The sequence below is a fragment of the Cherax quadricarinatus genome, chromosome 86 (assembly GCF_038502225.1).
Source record: "Cherax quadricarinatus isolate ZL_2023a chromosome 86, ASM3850222v1, whole genome shotgun sequence".
Taxonomy (NCBI): domain Eukaryota; kingdom Metazoa; phylum Arthropoda; class Malacostraca; order Decapoda; family Parastacidae; genus Cherax; species Cherax quadricarinatus.
In genome coordinates, this window is record NC_091377.1 from 8,864,053 (window position 1) to 8,876,748 (window position 12,696).

A 12,696-nucleotide genomic window follows, 5' to 3' on the forward strand; every position below is an offset into this window, starting at 1 on the left:
ATTATTATTATAATTATTATTATTATTATTATTATTATTATTATTATTATTATTATTATTATTATTATTATTATTACTATTAATGCTAATAATAATAATAATAATAATTATTATTATTATTATTAATTATTATTATTATTATTATTATTATTATTATTATTATTATTATTATTATTATTAATCATTATTATTATTATTATTATTATATTATTATTGATAATAATAATATTAATTATTATTATTATTACTATTATATCAGAAAGTAACCAATAACGACGTTTTGTCTAACTTGGACCATTAATTAGGCACACAGTCTGACGAGTGTCATAACACTGAGAAAAATCAATAGCATTAATTACGTCCCTGGTAAGGTTTGGTATCCATCTGTCGGAGTTAAATTTCCAGCTGGGATACTAAAGTTAACTTATTGACTTTTAAGCGGCAAATCAAAATGTATTTTAGCAAAGGTTAACCAGAAGTAATTTAACACCGCGTGAGTATTGTGTAAATATCAACCTTGTAAAAGACTAGGAAAACCTTGTTGCTGATGCACTGTTGTGAACTTTGTGATTTGTGTAAATATTCCAGGTGAGTCTTAATGAGTGTGATTCATGTTTTAGAGGTAGGTAGGTAGACTCCAGGTAGGTAGGAGGGGAGTAGATTCAGGGATGGAGATTTCGGGGGGTGGAGGGACCCCAGGGGTGGGTAGACCATGTGGGGGGAGACCCCCAAAAGTAGCCCAAGGTGGGGGAACTGGGGGGAGATCGGGGGGGGGAGCCGGGGGGGGAACCGGGGCAGGACCCAGGTTGGGGGGATTTCGGGGGGTGACTCGGGGTGGGTGGATTTCGGTGGGGAGGAGACTTGGTGGGGGGGGCTTCCCAGGGGGGGGGGCCTCGGGGGGGGATTTTCAGGAGGTGGGGACTTAAAAGGGGTGGGGAATTTGGGGGGAGACTCAGGTGGGAGGTGACTGGAGGGGGGACTTCAGGTGGGGGGATTTCAGGGGGGAGGATTTCGGGGGGGAGGGACCCAGGGGTGGGAATTTGGGGGGGGAGATTCAGGGGGGGGGTTTCGGGGGTGGGTGATTTCAGGGGGGGATTTCTGGGGGGGACCGGTGGGGGAGATTTGGGGGGGTGGGGGGGGGGGGGGGGCCGGGGGGAGGGATTTCGGGGGGGGGGGGGACCCCAGGAAGATGGTGGATTTCAGGGGGGGAGGGGGGGGGACCGGGAAAGGGGTGATTTCCGGGGGGGGGGGGGAGGGGTGACTCCAGGAAGGGGGATTTCGGGAGGGGGGGGACCCCAGGGGGGGGGCCCAGGGGGAGGGATTTCAGGGGGGGGGACTGGGGGTGGGGGGCTCCAGGGGGGGGGAATTTTGGGTGGGGGTAACTGGAGATGGGATTTCAGGGGGGGGGGGGTTTTTAGGGGGGGATTTCGGTGGGTGGGAGACTTGGGGAAGGCCCCAAGGGAGGAACTGGAGGAGGGACCCAGGGGGGGAGGTAGTTTCAGGAGGGGGTGATTTGGTGGCGGTGACCGGTGGAGGTGATTTCAGGTGGGTGGTGGACCCCAGGTTTGGTGGGTGATTTTGGTGGGTGTGACTTAAAGGGGAGGGATTTCAGGGGGGGGGACTCAGGAGGAGGGAGCTTCATGGAGGGAATTTGGGGGGGAGGAGTTTCAGGGGGGGGGACCCGGGGGGGGGGACTTCAGGAGGGGGGATTCAGGAGGAGGGACTTAGGGGGGGATTTCAGGAGGGGGGGACTTCGGGGGAGGGATTTCGGGGGGAGGAGTTTCGGAGGAGGGCCCAGGGGTGGAACCCCAGGGGAGGTGATTTGGTGGGTGGTGACTTCGGTGGTAACCCCGGGGTGGGTGGACCCCCGGCGGGTGGGGACTAGGGGGTGGGGGGGCTTGGGGGGGGGACCAGGGGGGGGGCTCAGGGGGGGGGATTTCCTGGGTGGTTTGGTGGGAGGTAGACCCAGGCAGGGGGTGACTCCAGGGGGGGATTTCAGGAAGGAGGTGGGTAGACCCCAGGCAGGAGGAACCCAGGAGGGGGGGACTGGGGCAGATGATTTGGGGGTTTAGACTTCAGGAGGAGACTTTGGAGGGGTCTCCAGGAGGGGAGACCCCAGGTAGATGGTGGACATCAGGGGGGGACCCGGGGGGGGGTTTGGTGGGTAGGGGACTCCGGAGGAGGGATTTCGGGGGGAGGGGATTTCGGGGGAATGGGGATTTCGGGGGGTGGGGGTCCGGGTAGGGGGGTGACTGGGAGGGGGAGGACTTGGAAGGAGACAAGGGAGGGGGACTGGGTAGGGGGACCCCAGGGGAGGGGAACTGGGGGGTGGGGACCCCCAAGGGGAGTTTGGGGGGGAGATTTCAGGGGAGGAGACTCCGGGAGGGGAGCCCCCAGGAGGGGGGATTTCGGTGGGGGGGGATTTCGGTGGGGACTTTGGGGGGGAGGAGACCCCAGGCAGTGGGGGGGCTCAGGGGTAGGGGACTTCAAAGTGGGGAACTGGGGGTGGGACTTCGGGCGGGGGGAATTTGGGGGGGGTGGGGGACCCCAGGCAGTGTGGGCCCCAGGTAGGTAGGGGAACTTCAGGGGGTGATTTGGTGGGAGGAGACTCCAGGCGGGGGAGACTCCAGGGGGGAGATTTTCAGGGGGCACATCAGCAATTTGCATTATATCATCATTCTTCAGTGTTGTCTCTGTAGTGTTGCTGTAGTCATGTTTGTGTTGTGTTTATACAGGAGGGCCTCCCACTTTACGGCGCTTCACTTCACAGCGCCTCGCTAATACAGCGGTTGTCAGTTATATCCATTCTTCATTTATTCAGACTTCCTACTATAAACATATTCACCACTCAATGTAAACCAAGGAAGGAAATATTTTAAGGTAAGTAGTTTGTGTACTCTACATGTATTTTTTAGGCCTAACTCTATTGCTCACTTGATACATGATAGTGTCAACATGTTATAAGGGTTTTACATGCACTTGTAAGTGAAAATATGCTTTGTTTCACTTTACTGCGATTTTTGCTGGACAGCAGTAGCCCAAAAGATAACTTGTTATACACGTGGGGCCCTACAGTAACTCAGAACCCAACCTGTTGTACACGCGGGGCCATACAGTAGCTCAGAATCTAACCTGCTATAATAATCAGAGCCATACAGTATGTGTAGCTTTGTGTTATTTGTGCAGTGGTGCTTACTAATGCTGTCTGTGTAGAGTGGCTAGTCTTGTACCTGGTTTTTACCTGTGGGCCACCGGTTTTGTTGTCCTTGGCGTGTACAAGTCAAGAATTACTTATATAGGGTCCCCTCCTCCACCTACCCCCACAGTCCTCTCACTTGTTTAGTTTTTAGTGTAAATATTTTAAGCTTTGTTTTTGCCCAGACAGTACGGCAGTTGGGTAGATGGTTTCTTTATTTTTAGCATTTCGGGAGAAGGTGGATTTTTTGCGCTCAGTCTTGGGCTGAAGTTTCAGGTTCCTTCAGGACGCTGTTTTCTATCTGTCACACACACACACACACACACACACACACACACACACACACACACACACAGAAACAATCAGCCCTGACCTGTTCTGTGAATTTGGATTTAGAGTTTACCTTGATAATAATAATAATAATAATAATAATAATAATAATAATAATAATAATAATATTATTATTATTATTATTAGTAGTAGTAGTAGTAGTAGTAGTAGTAGTAGTAGTAGTAGTAGTAGTAAAATTATTATTATTAACTATTCTGGAATCATTCCTGCATATTTCCAGCCTCCAGCTCACCTTGAATTTCTTTCTATATCACCTAATCTGACGAGTAACTCTTACGAAGTTAAAAAAAAAAACACTAAATCTACTGGTCACATCTCTCACTGAAATTGCAGACTCTGCCTCAATCATGAGCCTCCCAGGTTATATATATTTTTTTATGACGAAACACAGTCGTGAGATCTAGTGATGCTTCTGATAGTGGAAGCTGTGATGGTAACATTAACGTTGTCGAAGATTTATCTCCGTTTTCTGAAACAGCGGATGTTGAGTACCAATTGCTTTTTCTCTGGCATGGCTAGTTTTCTTAGTTATTTGTGTGTTAATATTTTTGTGTCATTTATTTTTTAGCCTTAAAATCCCAGTAATGTTGTGATATTTATTTATCATGACATTAATAATGATGATAACGATCTTTATTTCTATAAGTACATGATACAATGTGTACAGCCTATAGCTGACATCAGTGACGTACTATATAGAGTACCCCTTGTTATGCAGAGCATGTCGGGTAAAACTTAGGTTAATTTTGTCCTCCAGGATGAGACCCACACCAGTCAGGAAGACCAGGACGAATGAAGCCAAACTACAAGAAAGGGGACTACACAGGAATGAGGAACTACCTGAACGGGGTTCAGTGGGACAGAGAACTGGCAGGGAAGCCAGTTAATGAGATGATGGAATATGTAGCAACAAAATGCAAGGAGGCTGAGGAGAGGTTTGTACCCAAGGGTAACAGGAGTAATGAAAAAGCCAGGATGAGCCCATGGTTTACCCAAAGGTGCAGGGAGGCAAAAACCAAGTGTGCTAGGGAATGGAAGAAATATAGAAGGCAAAGGACCCAGGAGAATAAGAACAGTCGTAGAGCCAGAAACGAATATGCACAGATAAGAAGGGAGGCCCAAAGACAATATGAAAATGACATAGCAGCGAAAGCCAAATCTGACCCGAAACTGTTGTACAGCCACATCAGGAGGAAAACAACAGTCAAGGACCAGGTAATCAGGCTAAGGAAGGAAGGAGGAGAGACAACAGGAAATGACCGTGAAGTATGTGAAGAACTCAACAAGAGATTCAAAGAAGTGTTCACAGAGGAGACAGAAGGGACTCCAGAAAGACGGAGAGGTGGGGCACACCACCAAGTGCTGGACACAGTGCACACAACCGAGGAAGAAGTGAAGAGGCTTCTGAGTGAGCTAGATACCTCAAAGGCAATGGGGCCAGATAACATCTCCCCATGGGTATTGAGAGAGGGAGCAGAGGCGCTATGTGTACCCCTAACAACAATATTCAATACATCTATCGAAACAGGGAGATTGCCTGAGGCATGGAAGACAGCAAATGTAGTCCCAATCTTTAAAAAAGGAGACAGACATGAAGCATTAAACTACAGACCAGTATCACTGACATGTATAGTATGCAAAATCATGGAGAAGATTATCAGGAGAAGAGTGGTGGAACACCTAGAAAGGAATGATCTCATCAACAGCAGCCAGCATGGTTTCAGGGACGGGAAATCCTGTGTCACAAACCTACTGGAGTTCTATGACATGGTGACAGCAGTAAGACAAGAGAGAGAGGGGTGGGTGGATTGCATTTTCTTGGACTGCAAGAAGGCGTTTGACACAGTTCCACACAAGAGATTGGTGCAAAAACTGGAGGACCAAGCAGGGATAACAGGGAAGGCACTACAATGGATCAGGGAATACTTGTCAGGAAGACAGCAGCGAGTCATGGTACGTGGCGAGGTGTCAGAGTGGGCACCTGTGACCAGCGGGATCCCGCAGGGGTCAGTCCTAGGACCAGTGCTGTTTCTGGTATTTGTGAACGACATGACGGAAGGAATAGACTCTGAGGTGTCCCTGTTTGCAGATGACGTGAAGTTGATGAGAAGAATACACTCGATCGAAGACCAGGCAGAACTATAAAGGGATCAGGACAGGCTGCAGACCTGGTCCAGCAATTGGCTCCTGGAGTTCAATCCCACCAAGTGCAAAGTCATGAAGATTGGGGAAGGGCAAAGAAGGCCGCAGACGGAGTACAGTCTAGGGGGTCAGAGACTACAAACCTCACTCAAGGAAAAAGATCTTGGGGTGAGTATAACACCAGGCACATCTCCTGAAGCGCACATCAACCAAATAACTGCTGCAGCATATGGGCGCCTAGCAAACCTCAGAACAGCATTCCGACATCTTAATAAGGAATCGTTCAGGACCCTGTACACCGTATACGTTAGGCCCATATTGGAGTATGCGGCACCAGTTTGGAACCCACACCTAGCCAAGCACGTAAAGAAACTAGAGAAAGTGCAAAGGTTTGCAACAAGACTAGTCCCAGAGCTAAGAGGTGTGTCCTACGAGGAGAGGTTAAGGGAAATCAACCTGACGACACTGGAGGACAGGAGAGATAGGGGGGACATGATAACGACATACAAAATACTGAGAGGAATTGACAAGGTGGACAAAGACAGGATGTTCCAGAGATTGGACACAGTAACAAGGGGACACAGTTGGAAGCTGAAGACACAGATGAATCACAGGGATGTTAGGAAGTATTTCTTCAGCCACAGAGTAGTCAGTAAGTGGAATAGTTTGGGAAGCGATGTAGTGGAGGCAGGATCCATACATAGCTTTAAGCAGAGGTATGATAAAGCTCACGGCTCAGGGAGAGTGACCTAGTAGCGATCAGTGAAGAGGCGGGGCCAGGAGCTCGGACTCGACCCCCGCAACCTCAACTAGGTGAGTACAACTAGGTGAGTACCCAGATACCTATTAACTGTTAGGTAAACAAGGACAGCAGGTGTCTTAAGGAAATACGCCCAGTGTTTCCACCCGTACCGGGGATCAAATCACAGACCTCAGTGTGTGAGACTTCTATTCTCCGTGCCCCGAGAGACAATCCTACGAGGACGCCTCTCTCAGTACTCGCGTTGTAGTGAGGCCAGAAATAGAAGAGGTCATTAATCTTAGTGAGATTACGAAAGACTTCGAACCGGAGGCTGTTGGATGACCTAAAGTTGAAAACATTCAACAAAGGAATACTGCCATTGTTACCCTCCTCGAGAATAAACTGAACAAATCACTGAAATTCAGGATACTCGGCAACAAATTAATATCTACTGCTCGTTTAGTGACGATAACGAGAACGTAAATAATTCTCATCCATTATACAGGCTCCAAATATTCCAAATTTTGGCAAGTCCTGAAATGTTCCGCATAACTTCAAGCTTTTTGTAGGTACATCTGTTACCCATCTGTACTAACATTATATCTTCCTCAAATAAAATTATTACTATTATTATTATTATTATTATTATTATTATTATTATTATTATTATTATTATTATTATTATTATTATTATTATTATTGTTATTATTATTATTAGTAGTAGTAGTAGTATTACTATTATTATTATTATTATTATTATTATTATTATTATTATTATTATTATTATTATTATTATTATTATCATTATTATTATTATTATTATTATTATTATTATTATTGATTAAACTCACGGTCTTTCTATATTTTTATTTATAGAAAACGTCATTAGAGACAAGAACAGTTCTGGGTCGCAGAAAGTTTTAGTAAATTTCCGAAGTCTTGGCAAGGTGAGAGATGCTTAGCATCGTTGGTGATGCTGCAACAGGTGGTGGACATGACCGTCTGCAGGTGGTGGTAAAAGCCTCCAGGTGGTGATCTGAACCTGCAGGTGGTGGTGGTGGCCAAGACTTTCTACAGATGGTTAAATAATATAAAAAAAAATCATTGCGACAAATTTCGCCTTTGTCTCCGACGTGAAATCTGGACAAGTTAGTTTTTATATACACCATCTCTCTCTCTCTCTCTCTCTCTCTGTCTCTCTCTCTCTCTCTCTCTCTCTCTCTCTCTCTATCTCTCTCTCTCTCTCTCTCTCTCTCTGTATGTATGTACACTCAGAGATGAATAATTTGTGTATGCACATTAAGTACATGTCACAATGTACACAGAGAGATACATTCCCATGTACGTATACATATTCATGTGTGTATGTACAGATATACATCTCTGTGTGTACAAAAATTTGAGTGTGTATTAAGATATGCATCACGTATAAGTGCAGATACGTATTTTCAGCATCTATACATATGTAAGCCCCTATACATATGCAAAGATATACACTTATATATATATATATATATATATATATATATATATATATATATATATATATATATATATATATATATATATATATATATATATATATATATATATATATATATATATATTTATTATCACACTGGCCGATTCCCACCAAGGCAGGGTGGCCCGAAAAAAGAAAAACTTTCACCATCATTCACTCCATCACTGTCTTGCCAGAAGGGTGCTTTACACTACAGTTTTTAAACTGCAACATTAACACTCCTCCTTCAGAGTGCAGGCACTGTACTTCCCATCTCCAGGACTCAAGTCTGGCCTGGCGGTTTCCCTGAACCCCTTCATAAATGTTACTTTGCTCACACTCCAACAGCACGTCAAGTATTAAAAACCATTTGTTTCCATTCACTCCTATCAAACACGCTCACGCATGCCTGCTGGAAGTCCAAGCCCCTCGCACACAAAACCTCCTTTACCCCCTCCCTCCAACCTTTCCTAGGCCGACCTCTACCCCGCCTTCCTTCCACTACAGACTGATACACTCTTGAAGTCACTCTGTTTCGCTCCATTCTCTCTACATGTCCGAACCACCTTAACAACCCTTCCTCAGCCCTCTGGACAACAGTTTTGGTAATTCCGCACCTCCTCCTAACTTCCAAATTACGAATTCTCTGCATTATATTCACACCACACACACACACACACACACACACACACACACACACACACACACACACACACACACACACACACACACACACACACACACACACACACACACACACACACATATATATATATATATATATATATATATATATATATATATTCATGGGCTCGGAAGAGGTGTAGGCCCGCATACAGATATACACACTTTTCACTTCATGTATACTTATGTATAAGCACTATACATAGAATCTTAATGTATGTATTAAAATTAATTCATGGATGTTACTTACTTGAAAGAGCCAGAAATATAATTGATAAGAATATTACTGAGATCTTCATGGTGGAGATTTATGCTCACTGAACACAGTTCTGTGTAGTTAATTTCACTATTTATGTGTTCAATAGTACACAGACATCCGTGTTCAGTCGTTTGCAACTTTATTGTGGGTGTTCAATCGTCTCAAGGAACCTCGTGTGTTATCTTGTGTTCACTCTTCCCAATTCTCCCTGCGTATTATTTAGTGTTCACTCTCCTCAAGGCTCCCTGCGGATTATCCGGTGTTCACTCTTCCCAAAGCTCCCTGCGTATTATCCAGTGTTCACTCTTCCCAAGGCTCCCTGCGTATTATCCAGTGTTCACTCTTCCCAAAGCTCCCTGCGTATTATCCAGTGTTCACTCTTCCCAAGGCTCCCTGCGTATTATTCAGTGTTCACTCTTCTCCAGGAACTTCGTGTATTATCCTGTTTATTCGCTCTCCCCAGGACTACATGTATTCTCACTCGACACAGCACTCTCTGCATGTTGAGTCAGCAACACCTGCTGGTTATATCCCAGGCTCGCCCAGTAACGAACTAGATTATTTCTATCTGCGTTCTTGGCAAGACTAGTCGGTGTTTGAACGGCGATTTTGGTACACAGAAACAACAGGAATGAACGAGATTACTTTAGATAATATTAGCATTATTTAACTCTCTCTCTCTCTCTCTCTCTCTCTCTCTCTCTCTCTCTCTCTCTCTCTCTCTCTCTCTCTCTCTCTCTCTCTCTCTCTCTCTCTCTCTCTCTCTCTCTCTCTCTCTCTCTCTGGAGATAACGCTACGAGATGCGTTAATCCCATAGGGGTTAAACAACGCATTGGGAATGGGAGTCCTACAGGTTCGACCTAAGGAAGGGGAGGATAAATCCCCTTTCTTGGAACCAGAGCCTCTCACCGGCATCAAGACACCTCTTTTACTGAGCCACTTCACGGGAGCAAAAGCCCTTCACCTGCATCAGGGAACCTTCTCCACCCCCTGAAGGGAATATTGCAAAACCATGTTGCAGAGTCGAGCGAGAACCAGAAGCTACTGTGTAAGTGATGGTGTCCTTCACAAGGGTATCAACAGAGCGCAGCTACCGTGTTCTCCGCACCTAGCACTAAAAAACTTGCCCTCTGGCTGACATCAATGTTTAGGCCAGGTTAAGCACGTTCGGGACACTGACCTCTGCTTCTGAGTATTCTTTTTTAAGCAGACCTTCTACAAGTTTAAAGTTCACAGTTGATTTACATATAATCTTCGAGAAAAAAAAACTTTGGCGAAGATCGAGTACCAAAGAATTAATAAGGTAATACTAGCATTACTCAAAATACCAAATATTGATGCTTTTTTGTTTTCTATGCTCCGTAATATTGCTTAATAAACTGTTTAAGTGTTTTATTAACCTTTGTCTGAACTCTTCTTTTTACAAGTTTGAAGCCTATCTACTACACGAGGATCATTAAGGCTGCATGTCACCTGGACTTCACCAGTCAAGAACATGTCAATCCTTTAAGTAAGAATTATGGTATACTCTAAGTATATATATATATATATATATATATATATATATATATATATATATATATATATATATATATATATATATATATATATATATATATATATATATATATATATATGTATATATATATATATATATATATATATTTATATATATATATATTTATATATATATATTTATATATATATATATTTATTTTCATATAGTCGGACTTGAGTCCTGGAAATGGGAAGTACAATGCCTGCACTTTAAAGGAGGGGTTTGGGATATTGGCAGTTTGGAGGGATATATTGTGTATCTTTATACGTATATACTTCTAAACTGTTGTATTCTGAGCACCTCTGCAAAAACAGTGATAATGTGTGAGTGTGGTGAAAGTGTTGAATGATGATGAAAGTATTTTCTTTTTGGGGATTTTCTTTCTTTTTTGGGCCACCCTGCCTCGGTGGGAGACGGCCAGCTTGTTGAAAAAATATATATATATATATATATATATATATATATATATATATATATATATATATATATATATATATATATATATATATATATATATATATATATATATATATATATATATATATATTGAAATATATAAATCTCTAAGTGTATATACACTTCAAGAGATATTATATATAATAATCAGAATACATTCGAAGTCTCAGCTACATTACAATACTCTTTCTAATGGAAATTAAACTACTTCTGGGCCTTAAGACCGACGTCGAGGCCAGCCGAGGGCAGATTGTAGGGGCAGATACCTGAAGTCAGTACCCGATCAGCCGGGCTGTGGTTCGTACATTAGACTACGTGCGTCTAGCAGTAACTGCCCGGGGGCGTTGCCCCCCAACACCGTCCAGGTATGCTCCGATGAATTTTTGCCCCAGGGATTACTTGACGACAGTGAGGATGCCAAGGATTCTTGGGGGGCGGTGAAACTCCCTCTAAAAATTCCCTCGCCCCCCACCAAACACACATAATAATTACTATACTTCAGAACAAGTCTATCAGGCAACTCCCTAAGCTTCCCCAGTATAGAAATTCCTGCGCTGCCTTTGAAAGGGTTACTCAGTGCGGAGAAAATTCCGTATTTCGTGGCTGTTAGCCAGGCTTAGCCAAGTAGAACGAATGATGACGAAGCCTATACCAGAACCTTAATTATTATGACGTGAGTTTAGTGTTGATTTTGTGAATATGGTAAAAATCAGTCAGATATATATGTCCTCTAAATTTTCAATGACTGTAGCACTAAGTGTGTGCGTCTTTCTATGTGGCTTTGATACGTTTATGCAGTGCGTCTGTGTTGTTGTGTGTACTCTCCTATATGTGGCAGCCGCAGGGATCGAGTCATAGCTCCTGGGTCCGTCAATTCGCTGGTCGTCAATAGGTTCACTCTAGGCTTTAAGAGCCTTATCGTACCTCGTGCTGTACTCACCTAGTTGTGGTTGCAGGGGTCGATTCATAGCTCCTGGCCCCGCCTCCTTACTGGTCTCTACTGGGTCACTCTTCCCGCTTCATGAGCTTTATCATACCTCTGCTTAAAGCTATGAATGGATCCTGGCCTCCACTACATCGCTTACCAGACTATTCCACTTCCTCAACCTCTCCTCGCAGGACATGCCCCTTAGCTCCGGGACTAGTCTTGTTGCAAACCTTTGCACTTTCTCTAGTTTCCTTACGTGTTTGGCTAGGTGTGGGTTCCAAACTGGTGCCGCATACTCCAATATTGACCTAACGTACAAGATGTACATGGTCCTAAATGATTCCTTATTGAGCTATCGAAATGCTGTTCTTAGGTTTGCTAGGCGCCCGTATGCTGCAGCAGTTATTTGGTTGATGTGTGCTTCAGGAGATATGCCTGGTGTTATACTCACCCCAAGATCCTTTTCCTTGAGTGAGGTTTGTAGTCTTTGGTCACCTATACTATACTCCGTCTGCAGTCTTCTTTGCCCTTCCCCAGTCTTCATGACTTTGCGCTTAGTGGGTTTGAACTCCAGGAGCCATTTGCTGGACCAGGCCTGTAGTCTGTCCAGATCCCTTTGTAGTTCTGCCTGATCTTCATTCGATTGAATTTTTCTCATCAACTTCACGTCATCTGCAAAGAGGGACACTTCTGAGTCTATTTCTTCCGTCATGTCGTTCACAAATACCAGAAACAGCACCGATCCTAGGACTGACCCCAGTGGAACCCGCTCGTCACAGGCGCCCACTCAGACACCTCGCCACGTACCATGACTCGCTGTTGTCTTCCTGACAGGTATTCCCTGATCCATTGCAGTGCCTTCCCTGTTATCCCTGCCT

General features: G+C 44.3%; 1 protein-coding gene across 2 annotated transcripts in view; it reads right to left on the reverse strand.

Annotated features, from left to right (window-relative positions):
* Nucleotides 1-9,399, reverse strand: part of LOC128702997 (protein amalgam) — a 46,530-nt gene extending 37,131 nt beyond the window's left edge. For both annotated transcript variants that reach the window (XM_070103618.1, XM_070103616.1), the window contains exon 1: nucleotides 8,867-9,399. In XM_070103618.1, coding sequence (XP_069959719.1) covers nucleotides 8,867-8,915 — 49 coding nt within the window. In that variant the 5' untranslated portion in view covers nucleotides 8,916-9,399. The remainder of the gene's footprint in view (nucleotides 1-8,866) is intronic.
* Between the last annotated feature and the right edge of the window lie 3,297 nt (nucleotides 9,400-12,696).